This window comes from Corythoichthys intestinalis, chromosome 1 (genome assembly GCF_030265065.1).
Source record: "Corythoichthys intestinalis isolate RoL2023-P3 chromosome 1, ASM3026506v1, whole genome shotgun sequence".
NCBI classification, from domain to species: domain Eukaryota; kingdom Metazoa; phylum Chordata; class Actinopteri; order Syngnathiformes; family Syngnathidae; genus Corythoichthys; species Corythoichthys intestinalis.
In genome coordinates this window covers 55,943,689-55,959,933 of record NC_080395.1, presented here as the reverse complement: position 1 = coordinate 55,959,933, position 16,245 = coordinate 55,943,689, and the positions used below count along the sequence as shown (strand labels likewise).

The following is a 16,245-nucleotide window of genomic DNA, read 5'->3' as shown; positions in this document are numbered from 1 at the left end:
GAATTTTTTGCACCAAAAATCATTCAAGTCATAATGTCGCTGTTTTAAAAAATACAAAAATGGGGGTGCTGTACTATGGGCATCTGTGTTTTCGGACTCATTCATACCCCTTTCGGCACTTTTTGTGGTGCCAATCGGATGTCTAGTGTCTAGTGTAGCCACATGCAAAGCTCAATTCAGAACTTGAATTAGTGACAACTTTAGCCGACGCAAATATGACTTGACTACCAGTGAACTAATCGGTCCTCAAGGGCCACTTTGGGTGCATGTTTCCATGTTTATGCCCAGCCGATCCGCCACAAACAGTTTCAACAAGTTTCTGCTCAAACAAGCAGCACACGACTGCAGTCAAGAACCTACAAGAACCTTGGATATCATTATTGTGGTAAATTAGCGTTGTTTTGGATCATTACTGTTCCCCAGCTACTATTTATACTGTTGAGAGAGGAGGTGGTAGCCTTTCTCTTTGCTTGTTGCTCTAAGCTGCGCACTGTATTTCATCTATCCATTTTCAACACTGCGTATCCTTGTCTGGGTTGTGGGGTGGTAGAGCTTATTCCCACTGATTTGGTCAAAAATAAGACTACACCCTAAACTGGTCACCAGTCAGTCATAGGCCACACACAGTGACAGACAACCACACTCACAAACACACTGCCACTGGGTGGGAATCGATCCCACGCTGCCTGTGCTGAAGTCATGTGAATGTACTACTACACCATCAGCGACTAGTATTTTATTTTATTTTATTTTATTTTATTATTGTAAACATCCTGAACTGCTGTAATTTGTTTATCGTATTTAATTTGACCAAATTCTTTTCAATTCTTTAGTCTCCCCAGTTGTCATTTCATTTATTTCATTTCTTTTATTCACAGCTTTTTTACATATTTTTACCAGAGGTATATGCACTTCTATGCTGCTACAAAATAGTACGCACTTTATTTTACCAGAGGACTGTGTAATTGCTATACATTTTAATGGCTGTGGTTGTCTTTTTATGTATGTACATGTCATTCTGTAATGTGTCTGTGACCTGCTACAAACCAAATCGTCCAACAAGGGACATCTAACAAAGTGAAGTGAACTTAAGTGATTATGTTAATAAATACAAATGTCATTGAATGGAATAGCTTTATTATGCTAGTTGGGTTCATAGTTTTATCTTTGATTGCACAATGCTATTCTTGTCTGACTACAAATAGTAGGTCTTAGTGCATGCAAGGACTTAATTAAAATTTTTTTTAAAAAAGATAGATCTAGTGGTAACATGCCCTGGCCCCCTTCGCAAAAAGTTTGGACACCCCTGCTTTATAATGTTGAATTAGTTGAACATTTCAAACATAGGTGGTATATATTTGTTACGTTAAACAGACGAACACACGATTGCTAAAAAATGTTTCATTAACGAGGTCCTTGTATCTGAGTGAGCCTGTGGTAATTGTAGTTGGCTCGACTTGATATCCAAAATGTAACTTTCTTTTACTAAACAACGCTTATTCAAATTATGATTGCCGTAGTTGTTGTTTGTTTACTGTTAGCTCTCCCATAAATCACAGCAATAGTTGGCGCGTTCAGGTCTCTCGCGTAACGCCCAAACACCCCATATAAGGGCTTCACGAAAACAGGAAAACATGGTACACTCTGAGCAATAAGAAGTGTGAAGTGAATGGAGGCCTGGTTACACTATGGGAAACCTCACTACAGTTTTCCCGGGTATTTATTTATTTATTTATTTATTTATTCGAGTCAATAATTTGAGCCTTCTTATCCGTCTGTTTTTCTTCATTATTTATTCTTTTATAAAGTCTGGGAACAAACCCCAATGTTTGTAAAATGGGACATTTCATTGTTATTTGGACCAAATAACCATCGTGGTAAATGTGAACTTAATATATAACGCACCAGGTTTGGTAAATTGATTCTGCATACCGCATGCGTAATTGTGGCTATAAAAACAAAAGGGAAAGTAATCCAGTGTGTTTCCTGTTAAATGCATTTGCTTTTAAGAAGTTAAGTTGTCTTTTTATAAACTGTCTTTTTATAGAAGAGATCAAGCGCATGTTGGACACCAAACCTTGCGTGGGTGCAGTATTTTTTGATCTGACCATAAATCATGAAAATCTTCTGTCTAAATGAACCTATTTAAATGTTTAATGGCATGCAATTCAATGGATAAAATCTTATTTAGAATTCGTAAACAGTGTGTCTCCATTAAGAGTGTCAAATCAACATTTCTAGATGTCCCTGTTGGCCTGCCTCAGGGGTCAATACTTGACCCACTCTTATTTTATTGGTATATTAATGAATAGCCAAATTAATGTGCTAACGTTGAATTTCAAATGTACGCTGATGACGCCGTCATCTTCACTAGTGCAAAAAATACTCAAGACCCAGCTTCTGCTCTCACATTAGCTATGGTTCCTATAAATGATTGGCTCAACAAATCTTGCCTTCTACTAAACACAACTAAAACTGTATGATGTTTACAAAGAAACCTTTGGACATCAGACATTCAGGTGTATTTTCGGAAGGATTGAATTGTCTCTGAATTCAAGTACCTTGGAGTGACACTCGATTCCACAATGTCTTTTAAAAGCGTAATAAAAGAATATGTAATACTCTGAAATTCAACCATTTTAAACAAATAAGATCTTTTATAACATTTGGGGGTGCTAGAATGTTTCTGCATTCAATGAATTTATCACACATTGAATATTGCATTATTTGCTGGCAACTGGCAGGTGTAATTAAACGCATAACATCGAATCACTCTACAAGAAATTGCTAAAGGTCTTTGCCAGAAAACCATTGTGATTCCATGTTTGTAACATTTCCAAAAAGTACTATTTATTGAGCCTTGAGAATTTGAAAACATTTTAAAACGGCTTGTCTAATGTACAAGTTGTTACATTGAAATGCCCCACCTTCGTGTAGACTTTTTATAATTTTTTTTTTTAAAAAATAAATAATAAATACAAAAAAGTGCTCACAGTGGTCTCAGGATCAGGGCCTCCTCTAGAGGGGACTGTGCTGTGAGGTCCCAGTCAGAAAAACAGACTTTGGTCACAATTCTCTCTCAGTAAAGGCCAGTAAATTCTGAAACAGTTTACCACTCGCCATCAGAGAGTGTCCCACAATACGAACAGGCACATTATGTCGCAAGCATTTACAGAAGTCCTGAAATCATCCCAATGGGAAAAAACACAATCATTACATACAGCAAAACCATAAGAGATTTATTGTTATACTGATATGCATAAAAATACTTGGCAATATAAAATAAGATCTCACAGTTTATTCAGCAAAATTTTCAATATTGTAATGTAAACACCAAAAGCACATATCATAATGAACATTAATTGATTCTAATTAATTATTATTAGTAGAAGTAATAGTATTATAGTGACATATGTCTAAATGCAGGTACTTCAGTGTTCTACCACATCTCAAAAAACATGCATGTTAGGCTGATTGAACACTCCAAATTGTCTGTAAAGTGTGTGTGGTTGCGTGTAGGGGTGCGTGGGGGTGTCTGTGTGTGTGTGTGAATTGTTGTCTCTATACAGTATATGCCCTTCGACTGGCTGGATACTGATTCAGGGTGTACCCTGCCTCCTGCCCCTTGTTAGCCGGGATAGGCTCGAGCACCCCTGTGAACCTCCCCCCTCTTCAGTCCGCCACCGCCTTTTTCTCACTATCACTGACCCCTCCCCCACCCATGACTGGTAGTTCTCCTTTTTTTCGTACAAAAAAATCCCTGCACGTGATCTGTGCGACGTGTCATATCCATGCTATGTTGTATGATATATGTGTGTCTACTTGTAACTTGCTCTGTAATTTCTGAAGAAGAGACAGAAGTGGCGGCGCGGAACAAAATCTGCAGCGGCCCAATGCTCCTCATCGAACGGAATTTCGTTGCATCTGTTGTCATCTTGTGAAAGCTGGTGTCAATGACAAATAAATCTCTGAATCTGTAGCTTCGTGAGAATAAGTGGTTCAGAAGATGAATGAATGAATTAACATTAACAAGTTGCTATTTCCGAAGGTGTTACTCATCAAGACCTTGTAGGTGTTACTCATGAAGACCTTGTAAGTATGATGCCTAGCTGTCACTGCTGCCGTGTCAGGCGCTAAATGGCAGCTATGTGCTTGAATGGTTGGACACAGTGACTGGTGTCACATGAGGCTGCAACCAGTCAGCACAATCTGTCGCTTCACGGCCTGCTGAAAAGACGGGGAGTTCCCTCTATTAGCTGCACCCACGTCACCAATAAGTAATGAGTGAATAATAAACAGTAACCACCTGTCGGACCCACAGCACAATGGGACGACCCATGGAGAAGCTCTCATGCATGTGTAACATTTACTCAGCCCCTTTTTTACTTAATGCAGCAGAAACACAAACAACACAATGGTGGAGTTCATCTATTTACTAAACTGGTCCTGTCGCCTCCGTTTCTACAAAAAAAATGCAACCTTCTGATCAAAAATATTGACAATCTACAATCACCATGATCGTGACTTTTCTTCAATCATGGTCATTTACACAGCGCCGTACAGTCACCTGAATGCACATAGAGCAGAATTCCACCAAGTCCTAACCGTGATCAAACAGGAAAAGTTGTCGTTGAACATCTACCACTTTAACGTGAATCTAGACGGAAAAATTAGGACATTTTCTATGTTTAAAATGCAATATTGATTGTGGAGTGGAGCGAGCTATAAATCCCATATAGTTGTGGTATGGCTGCCCTTGACGATGACAAAAGTATCGACATTCTAAAAATAAAATGCAATATTCAATGATTGTACCACTCCCATTATGATGATTGGGGTGGGGGTGCACTGCTTGATTCACACACACACACGCACACACCTACACACACACACACACGCACACCCACACCCACACAAACGCACAAATAACTTAAAATATTCAAAAATGTAACACATGCACCTTAAATAACGTGTGTGTGTGTGTGGGGGGGGGGGGCATTCAGCCATGCAAATAAAAAATGTTAGCGGATAGCTATTGATAAAATAAATTAAATCAAATTCATTCAATTCAATCAATTCATACATTCATCTCCTAAGCAGCTTATATCCTTCACGAGGGTCACGGGAGTGAATTATAAGTATTGAAAAATCACAAAAAGTAAATCAATCCTTTCATCTTTTTTCAATACTTTTTTTTTTTTTTACAGTAATGCTAAATTAGGCTATATGCTTATTAGTCATCTTCATTAGTACTATTGTATTATTATTATTATTGTTTTTATTATTATTATTATTATTATTATTATTATTATATTGCTGTATGAGTGGCACAATATTTTAAAGGTATCTAAAGGATCTGTGGCGTAATGTGGCGTAATCTGACCATGAACGTCATATATGCATATGATGAGATCATGATTTCATAACCATGCATGCAGATCATCATATCTATGGTCATGTTTCTAACCCCTTGCAATTAATAATTCCTATAAAATGCCCTGCAGGATGTGCTGATATGGGCCAGAAAGTACAACAACTAAAGGCTCTTAACTTGTAGATGTCGCTGATAAATATTGTGAGAGCGGTGGGAGTTGAGAGTGCAGCTTGGTGGGGACTGGGAGCTTGGGTGTTGTTAATATGTCCACGATGTGCTTTTAATGGTTCTAATTGAGCCCCGGGCAGCTGTTTTAAGAGGCCAGTTTGGACGAGGAAAGCCAACAAGGCTCATAGAAATTCGTCTCGGTCAGGCCGGGCCGCCCATGCTTCCTGCAAACCATCTGCTTAGAACTCGTACAAAAGGAGGATTTTGGGGAGCCAAGGAAAGGAAAATGGGCTCATAAAAAAAAAAATCTTTGAAGGCCTTCTTGTTTCTCGGAGGTGTCTGTGTTGTGGACCGAGGGTCGTGGCGGGGCGCGCGTGCACGCAGTGTACGGAGCGCTCCTGATAGGCATTGAGTGATGTGCAAAGAATCATTTCACGGGGGCGTTACCTCGGAATTATTACACCGTGGCCGCATTAAATGGGACTGATGTTAGACCACTCGTCACTATTGGACTTGATCCCACCGGCTGGTGCTTTGAGTTACCAAAGCCTCTCTTGTTTATTATGATTAAAAAAAAAAAAAAAAAAAAAAAAAACTCCACTTTGTTAATGTTGATGGATGCCAACCTTCCCATCTGTGCTCAGATTTCTCATTTGCAACAAAAAAGAGTTGTATTTGAATGTGGTAACTTTCTATTTGGTTTATTTCAAATAAAATAATTTGTTTCATGGACAAAATTTATGATGCACATGCATGGAACCTTTGTCGATTTTTTAAATACCTTCAAGGTGATGAATTGAAATAGGCTTACTTTTATTTGCGATCTGGATATTTCATTGAAATTATAAAATAAACATGTCCACGTGTAAATTCAAATTTTGAAAATATTTGTTTTATCTCTGAAATTGTCAATCGTTTTGTGTGCGCGTAATCTAGTTTAGGCCGAATTCTTTGCTTGAACAGGTTTACGGGGCAAAGCTAACAGAACATGACGATCATGCTCCAAGTGGCATTAATAGGAGTTTTATTTGACCGCTCAGCGTCCGCTCATATGAATGCGTTTTAAATCAAATCACAGATGCACTTTTATTCAGCCGGTTAAAATAGCAGAACAAAACCGTCTTTAGAAATACAGCTTATTTTTCCCCTTCTTCTCTCTTAGAAGCGGGGAGAGGGAGGCAGAGAAAGGCCGGCCGAGGGGCGCCTCCTGCGCAGCTGAGGCTGACAGTTAAAGTTCATGCTCCTAACAGGATCAGGAGCGCACACTTCTCCTGTTGGGCGCGCCGAGCCGCGCCTGTGCACAAAGTGATATTTAACACATCTGTTAAAGCGTTTTGATAGCGCCAATCCCGTTAAGACATTATTCCATGACGAGGGCCAGATTGAGTGTTGAAAATCCAATGAAACCCTAAAAACTCATTTACATTTTGGAAGCGCCTCGATTAAGAGCATGGGGAACTCTTGCTTTTTTTTTCTTTCTTTTTTTTCTTATGCAAAAGATGCAACGAACAAATGTATATCAGGAATCAAATCGTAAATGGAGACTCGAAATGTGTTCTTTGTTTAACCTTTTACACTCATGAGCTCATGCGTGGGCTGGCACTGACTGTGCTAGACGTCCAATTCATTTAAAATGAGGGAGTTTGGCAGTGAATGATTTTCATTCAAATGGGTGGTATACGCATAGCGTCGTCAATGCAGAAAATTAGATAAATACTGTCATGTGAGGGGTTAGGGTTTTGATTTAAAATATTTTTTGTTTTTAATTGATATTTCATTTGATATATACATATATGTTAACAAAGTAAAATTGATCATGTACAAGTCAAGGTTTTTTTTTTAATTATTATTTCTAAATAGTCACCTGCCCTAAAAGGTTCATTTTATTATGTGAACGCTCTTGAGCGTATTCTCTATTATGCAAGTGAATAGGAAAAGTACACTAATGAAAAGCCTAATAATGAGACAATATGTAAAGATTGGTCTTTAATTAGGCAGCTTGCCTCGGCCCAACACAATACGGTGAAAGGAAAGTGGTCCATATGCAAAAGTGATGAGCGGACCCCCTTTGTGGTGGCCACATTGTGTGTTGCTTGCTTATGAAGTCTAATGCAATCATAAATTGCGCCCCCCAGCCAATCGTATTGCACGAGAGGGTGCTATGAAAGCAGCCCAAGAGGAGAACTTTGTTTGGCACCATTGTTGAGCCTGTCAGGCCCGAGAGGGGTGGGCGTCGAGTTGGTTGGGCTTGGGGGGGGGCTGCTGCTATAAAGCTCCTGTGCCCGTGGCGAGGAGACCACTTTCCAGACACTCGACTACAGTCTCTGTTCTCGCTAAAACACGCGGAGTATTCTACAGGCACGCTTGCAAGTCGGGACCATGATGATCCCAAGCGTCATCGCGCCCCCCGCCCTCTACCCGGGCATCTACCGGCCAGCGGCCCCCGCCCTGCCCCTTCACCACAACTTGCCCGTCGCCGCCTTGCCGACCCACTCCAGCTTCCTCGTGGAAGACCTTCTGCGGATAAGCCGACCCGCCACCTTCCTAAACCGGACACCTCCTACCGCCGCACCCGTGACCACCACGTTATCGTTCTCTGAAGGGTGCTCGGACCGAGGGTCTCCCGCGAATGCCGTGACGCGCGATTCATGCTCGCCTAAAACGTCGAGTAACAAGGACCCAACTTTCCTCAAGTTTGGAGTGAGCGCCATCCTCGCGCCGTCGCCAAAGACACGTGAGTAGACCAAGTTCTCAGGGCGCACCTGGCTGTGCCGTTATTCTAACGTATGTCCCGTCCCTCTGCAGCACCTTCCCCCCCGACAGTCCACATGCATTCCAAGACCTTCCACGTCCCCTGCTTTGACGCAACTTTTCAGCCCATGTTCAGGACGCCCTATTTACACGCAGGTATGAGCTCAGCCTCCATGCACCTTCTCCCTGAAATTGAAATACTAAAGAAAATAATGCGTGCTTCTCTAATGGCCTCTGGCCCAGACCCACCCACCTCCTAATTAACCAATTATCCCAAATCGTCACGCTCTAAATTAGAGGCGGGCTGGCCAGTTACAGCCCCCCAGCTTCCCATTGAGGAGCGTTTTCTCTGGTATTTTTTTCCCACAGAGCCCAGGGGGCCACCGGGCCGTAGGGCTGGCAACAAAGGGTTTTTTCGGGACCGTGACCAATTTGGTCAGCCCCCACTGGGGTGAACCACCCACCCCGGAGAGTGACTTTTACCAGTCATGCACTAATTTCCCCATTAGGCGCCATTGAAAGATTTCTATATTCTCACAAGACCACATAAGCAGGGGTGTCAAACTCATTTTTGTCGAGGGCCACACCGATGATGGTTTTCCTCTGAGGACCGATTTGACTGAAAGCATGCGAATGTCATCATATTATTGCAACAAAAGATTGATAAGTCCCTACTTTGAAAACACTAAAGAGCTTGTTCAACTTGTCAATGTTTAACCTTTTAAAGGGCACTCATTTCAATTACTGACCGCCACTGACTGCGGTAAACGTCCAATCCATTTGGACTGGGAGAGGTTGGCAGTGATCATTCGCTGCCAAATCTCTGGGTCTAAATGAATTGGGTGGCGTCAATGCAACTAAAATATGAGCACTGACAGCTAGTCCTCCCAGATTGAATGAATTGGACATCTATTGTTGTCAATAGCAGGCAATGAGGTAAATACTTAGGGGGAAATCCACTTTGAATTGTTATTGGGTGCCATATAAACAGAATGTATTTCTGTTTGTGTTCATTTTTTACCAAATCATTTTGAATGATCCTTAATATGCATTAAATGCCATGTACAGGTTCCCTTTTTTTTTTTTTTTACCCGCTTGCCCTTTAAGGGGTATGTAAGAAAGAATGAAAGAACGAAAGAAAGAAGGAAACCAACGTGTAGTTACTTTGCTGCAAACAATGTTTACAATCTCATAAAACAGTAAAGTCACTCTTTTAAAAAAGCAAACACATGCATTTCTACCTGACTTAGGGCCACAAAATAATGTGGAGAGGCTGACCACTGGTCAGGTGGGACTCAAGTTCCAACCAAAGTTTTAAGCAGGTACTTCTTACACCTCAAAGTACGTCAAAACCTTCCTTCTGACGTTGCTTCCAAACTTTCTCCCTCGTTTGGCCCCAAGCAGGCCAACAGCGAGGTGAAATGAAGAATAATCTCTTACAAAAGTCTATAAAAGTCTTTCATTCAGACTAATCATAATGGCGTTGGAGTCCCTTTTATGGCTTCGGCTGAATGGTCCAACAAAGAAACTCAGCGTACTCAATAGCTTTTCGTGTTCATTTAATGAAAATGATTTGAGGGCACCAAGAAGAAAAAGAAGAAAAAACTCTATTCCCCCCCTTATTTGGGCATCAGTATTCTGGTATGCGGTTGTGTTTAGTTTGAAAGTGTAAATCTCCCTTTGTGGCCGTAATATATGGCCTTCGCCGCCTGTCCAGAGTCTTTTCTCTGTTAGTTCATTACTACACAATTACCGTTCACGCTTTATTAACTCCTCTATCCGCCCACGCAGGCCTCCTTCAAGGAAACGCTGCCTCTTTTACATACCAATGCTCCCAATGTGCTAATTAGTCACCTCGTGCCATTTCACTTGAAAAAATGGAAGCCCAATGCCAACAACTCAATGATAATAACACATGGATATGTCATTAATGTTTTTATTGGACACTCATTGTATTCATTGGCTGCCATTGACGGTGCTAGACGTCCAATACATTTTGATGAGAAGGGTTGGCAGCGAACATTGACCCTCCAGTAGTGAGTAGGACTGTCAAGAGCTCTGAAAACAGAGCATTCACAGCCATTCGTCTGACTTAAATTGAATTGGATGTATATGGCTGTCAATAGCAGAGACTGAGCTAAATACTATGAAGTTATTATTAATATGTTTTAATAATTTAGAGTTTCCATGGGGGCCGAAACCAGAGTTTATTTCTGGTTCTTTAATCTTATACATTTTGTTTTTATTAACATTTTATTGATATATATCTGGCATCTACATATGTGGGTTGAGATTATACCAAATGTTTTGCCTATATGACCCAAAATGTGATGTCTTTGTATGTTTTTGTTTTTTATTTATATTTTTAAAATTACTAAAATGTCTTAAAGTATTAAAGTAGTGGGTTTTTATTTACCTCTTGCTGTTTTCTGTTATGGTGTTCCTCCAGCTTCTTCTGCTGTGCCAATCCCGGGAACCTTCTCGTGGCCGCTGGCCGCCCGAGGGAAGCCCCGCAGAGGGATGCTCCGCAGAGCGGTCTTCTCCGACGTGCAGCGCAAAGCTTTGGAGAAGATGTTCCAAAAGCAGAAGTACATCAGCAAGCCAGACAGGAAGAAGCTAGCCTCCAAACTTGGCCTGAAAGATTCACAGGTGAAAGAATTTTCAAACAAATGTCTAATCAGTGGCGGTTCCTGACGTGGGAGGGTTGGGCAGTTGCCTGGGGCACCAAATTAATAGGGGCACACAAGTCAATTTACTGACTATGCAACTTAACCACACGTTAACACAAGCCATTTTGTGGTGCTCATGAGCCAAGGAGGAACAATTCTCACTTATAAGCAAAGGAATACGCTTTCATCTCCTTCACAACAATGACAAGTCACAGCAAGTGATTAAATCAAAGGTCATTCATTATCACGGTTTCAAAACAAAAGAAAAATATCACATGACAGCAAACTAACTAGCATAACTAGTAATTAATTAAACAACTTGGACAGTAGATGAGTGATTCTCATGAACACTATATGCATTACAGTAATGAATCATATTTACCAAAGCTATCTTAAAATAGCAGAATGCTACGATGACTCAACAAGTTTATTGCATCAACAGTTTGAGCTCATTAATATTTTATTTACAGTAAAATATCAAATTGATCAATGTCTAAAAACATGTAATATTACACATTGCTATGAAGAAAACATTCCAAACACTTTTAACTTGGAGTCATCGTTTGTCTTCCTTTCCTTTCATTATGGGTTAAAATAACTTTATTTAAAAAAAAAAAAAAAAAAAAAAAAAAGAACTTATTATGATCGGAAAACCATTATAGCTCGTCATATTAAACAATATATTAATCTGATAAATTATGTAGTTTTAAACAAATGTGTGTATATATGTATATATAAGTAAATGTTTTTTTTATGAAATTGGTTGTATGTTTATGATGCTGTATTGAGGTGAAAACATCAAAGCTTTTTATGGACCCATTACAGAAATGAATTAATGACTCTAAAATCAGTTAAAAAAAACATACGAAATACAATTTCGGTAGCAAAATGGGGACTGGGCCACATAATAGACATAATCATCTTTTGACTAAAAATTCACTATTTTAGGTTTTCATGACTGTATGCATAAAGTCTTCAAAGACATTGTTTAGGTTAGCTTCATGAGCATCACCCAAATGAAGAAATAAATAATACAGATCATGAATGTTATTTACATCTGGAGCACAGCAATGCTTGCTGGGAGGCATGAGGCATGATGGACGACAACAGTGTTGACAGCAGGTGGCAGCATGGGTTGTCTGTCTCTCCCAAGGGTAGTGAGAAAATACATAAATACATACATACAATACATGAATAATATTTTTTATTCATTTATATTTCGATATAAAAGCTTTCCCACAGTGTTTGACTTTAAACATTTTTTCTTTTTTTTTTTTTTTTTTTGGGGGGGGGGGGGTAATTACACTGCCTTTAGATGATATACTTTCACAGCCCAAAGTCCACAAAATGTAAGATGACTAACAGGCCTTGTGTTTCCCAAAGTGGAACTGAGACAAAAATAAGTTTTAATTACTTATTTTATCAAACACTTTTTGATATCGTATCGTGAGTTTAAGTGGATCGTCCCATTCCTAGCTAGCACCCCCCCAAAACACCCACCGTTTGACCAGTCGTCTTGAGGGGAACGTAGCACCCCACTTCCACCCTCGTCCAGTTGGGCGGACACACCTCTCTTTGCCCAGGGCACCATTTAGGCCAGGACCGCCTCTGTGTCTGTACCGCCTCTGTGTCTATCCTAGAATTGTGACTTTAGAACTGTTGGTGATTTAACTTCTGTATTTTTTAATGGCAACATGCAAGCACTTGGGTTGCTAAATTTAGCCACATTTAATTGACCTTAACAACTTTTAAAATAGTTTGGAAACTTTTGAGGAGTAACCCAATTGTTAAAACGCGGCATTTTTCTTTAAAAGTCCTACAAAAGTGACTTAGGAACTGCCAAATTTAATTAATTCGTTACCAGATCGAATCCAACGAATATACCTATAGATACAGATATATGTTCTTGGGCAATACAAATCTGTGTAGGCCAATAAAATGTGACCATAAAATAAATGTATTGATCAGTTAGCCTACTGGTCGACGTTAAAGAGAATTTTCATACAAAAAACAAACAAACAAAAAAATTAGCTCTCCTTAAACCCCCCCCCCCCCCCCCCCCCCCAAAAAAAAGCTCCCCTTTAGCACTACCGCACAACCTATATTAAAATGCAATGTGATAGACCTTAATGTTAACCCTTTTTAGTGTATATTGGGACGCCAGGTTGTTATTATTTTTTTTAAATACCAAAACTAGTCACTGGCCCTATAATGGGTTAAACACAAAAGCAAAAGAAAGGTTTAACTTATCTTAAGGAAAAAAAAACTTATTCAATAAGGCTGTGAATCAGAATGACTTTATACGCCATATGAACATAACACTTCACATAAATTACAATATATTGCGCAAAATTAAGTTAAAATGCAACAATATATTTGAGGGTAAAAAAGACAGTACACGTATAGTTGACGATTCAACTTTTCGTTTACGCAATTTCCAGATGATGCCAGCAAACAAAGATCGCTTCCTTATGAAACAACTCACCTTCTTCGTTCCTCTTTGTGTCCAGGTGAAGATTTGGTTTCAGAACAGGCGGATGAAGTGGAGGAATTCAAAGGAGCGCGAGCTGCTCTCATCTGGTGGCTGTCGCGAGCAGACGCTGCCCACCAAGGCCAACCCGCACCCCGACCTCAGCGACGTGGGCAAAAAGTCCGAAGACGAGGAGGACGAGGAAGATGAAGCTTTCGGCCGGCAGACGACAGGCTCCTGCGGCGTCTCCTCTCCCTCACTCTCCAGCAAGCACTCAGACTTCTCAGAGTCAGACGACGAGGAGATAAATGTATCGTAGTACGTCAAACCTAAGACTTTAAATGAACAAAACATATTTGGAAGAGGATACCGTCCTGGCTCACGGCCTCCTAGATGCCATTTGATTTTTGAAGAATAAAACAAAGGACAGGATCAGCTTCTGAAATACCATTTGCTGTTTTTGCACAGCTTCGTTGAATTGTACAGTGTTTTGTACAATTTTGCATGGAATTGTTTTACCAATAATATTGGGCTCATATTACCATCACCTTGAATAGAGTTTGTTTATTACTGAAAAGATGTAGTTATTTCATTAATAATTTATATGAATTTTTATTACATGTTGTGTATATATTTTCATTTCACTTGTACAAAAGCCAAATAAACATGTTCACTGTGTACAGTCAAGTGTGTGTCTGTCTAGTATAAATAAAAAGGGACCAGAGATACAAAATCCAACCATAAATAATCTTTTAATTAAATCACAATAACTTAAGACTAGGACAGTGATATCAGAATCTCAGCGATGACAAAAAGCACCAATATGCTCAGATGTAAAGAGACTGTACACAAAATACACCTTTTCAAGTACTGTAACAAATCAGCTAGAAAAGTGTAGTCCAAAACGCTGAAATATTGTGAACTATTTACAAAGTTACAGTATGTTACATAGCAAAGAAGGCTAAACATTCACTGAGCTTGTAAGTTAAAAAAAAAAAAAAAAAAAAAAAAAAACACACACACAACTGGCAAAACTAGTTAAATGCTTCAACAACTTCCACACCTTTTAGAGCAGACACAAGTCTGTTTTGTGCTTACGAGGACCCAAACACACACACAATACGAATGGGTCACCAGAGTGACGTACTTCCAAGCTGCACGTCTCTTTCAGTAAACATTCAGCATTTGGCTTCCACTGAAGATCCCGATGAATGTTGCATAGAATTGAGGACAAAAAACACTGACATTGAATAAAAGCAGTGCCGGGCTAAATGACTTGAACTGCTTGTCTGCGCAACCTAAAAGGCAGCTTTGAGGTTTAGAAACAATGTTCAATAGTCTTCTTTTTGCATCATCTTTAAACCCCGTGTATTTAAATACATTAAACTCCAACCAGTTTTAGCAACATATATAAACACAGCAGCATATACAGTATACTTGTTTCCACACTCCCCGATAATTTTTAAAATAACCAAAACAGTGTGTGATCAAAGGCTGTTCAGATAGGATGAGGTAAAAAAGTAACAAACCTCAAATTTCTCTTACCCAATCACTCCACATTTGATATGGAACAGCAAAAATATTCTCCGTCAGCTTGTAATCAGTGGGCCTTGCATTGAAATTCCAACTTTATGACCCATTCACTCATTCTATTTATTCACATAGTATTGGTGTTGATTAATTGTCGACATGTCACCTCAGAAACTCGGAGGACACAGTCGAATCTGAGCCCTCAACGTTGAAAGCCTTGAAGACCAAGAAAAAAGAACTGAAAGCACATTAGTAAAAAAAATATACCAAAACAAAGTAAGGCATTTTTGTTTGAACTCAGTATAGCACCGATAGATTTTCTGCTACCAATGACCATAATGGTATTATGGATTAAGAGCAAGAAGTGTGGAGGTAAAGCTGTGAATATTAATCATGCAAGATCACATACAAGTGAACATTAAAAGAATGAAAATTCTGTCCAATTACTTGAAGCCTATTTCAATTGTTTTCATCATCTCGTTACGTTTGTAATTTCACCCCAAATGTAGTACAGTGTTTGCCGGTGTGTTTGCTACATCATTATGCATGTTAATATAGTCAATTTGAATGACAAGCTGAATGACTTGAATTGGCGCAATAGTGTCATAATTGTAGTGTGGTGCAGCAGCAAACTGGCCAGTAAACTTTTCAGTATAAGAGCAGACGCAGAGCATATGTCGCCGCCTGGAGGGCTCCTAGCTACATTACCGCCTATGTGCAACTCGTTGGGGCGTTAGTTGACTGATGGCTGGTGCTGATCGCAATGATGCCTTGAACATTGGCAGGCCATGTGCTTTTATTCTGTGTGATGCTGATGTCAAGCTCCTTCACAGAGGAGCCGCGGGCCACAGTGGTGAAAAAGAAAAATCAAAACAAAAATACAACACAGTGCAGCAAAAAACTTTGTTGACTTCTGAAATGCAATTGTTCCTAAATATTTGGGTTGCCTGCACCCAAATTAAGGTGGCTGGATTTTGTTGGCGTGATACTATACTCAAGTTGTCACAGTGAGAGTAACCTGTTGTGTACAGGTAGCTCCTCTTGGAAACAGATCACGAGCGTTGAATCTAACACGTCACAGCGTGGACTCCAGTGAGGTGTCTAGGATGTCATCCTGGTGGCTGTTGCTGTTCGAGTCACTGTCGTAGCTCTGAGGGCTCGACGACGTTGCTGCTTCCTTCAAGCGCATCAGCATGTTCATCTAACATAACGGGTACAAAGTTGCTTGAATTTAATTGGACAACCTGTAAACCCACTCAGAGTGCTATCAAAGGTCATAAATG

At 39.8% G+C, this 16,245-nt stretch overlaps 2 protein-coding genes across 5 annotated transcripts in view; one reads left to right on the top strand and one right to left on the bottom strand.

Annotated features, from left to right (window-relative positions):
- The first annotated feature begins 7,914 nt into the window (after positions 1-7,914).
- dbx1a (developing brain homeobox 1a) lies at positions 7,915-13,896 on the top strand. The gene is made up of 4 exons (XM_057850896.1): positions 7,915-8,276; positions 8,348-8,449; positions 10,743-10,942; positions 13,473-13,896. Exons 1-4 carry the CDS (start codon positions 7,922-7,924, stop codon positions 13,749-13,751), a joined length of 936 nt encoding a protein of 311 aa, XP_057706879.1. The 5' UTR covers positions 7,915-7,921; the 3' UTR covers positions 13,752-13,896.
- Positions 13,897-14,165: 269 nt separating this feature from the next.
- nav2a (neuron navigator 2a) overlaps positions 14,166-16,245 on the bottom strand; it is a 141,898-nt gene continuing 139,818 nt past the window's right edge. For all 4 annotated transcript variants that reach the window (XM_057831890.1, XM_057831898.1, XM_057831907.1 and 1 more), the window contains one exon: positions 14,166-16,163. In XM_057831890.1, coding sequence (XP_057687873.1) covers positions 16,038-16,163 — 126 coding nt within the window. In that variant the 3' untranslated portion in view covers positions 14,166-16,037. The remainder of the gene's footprint in view (positions 16,164-16,245) is intronic.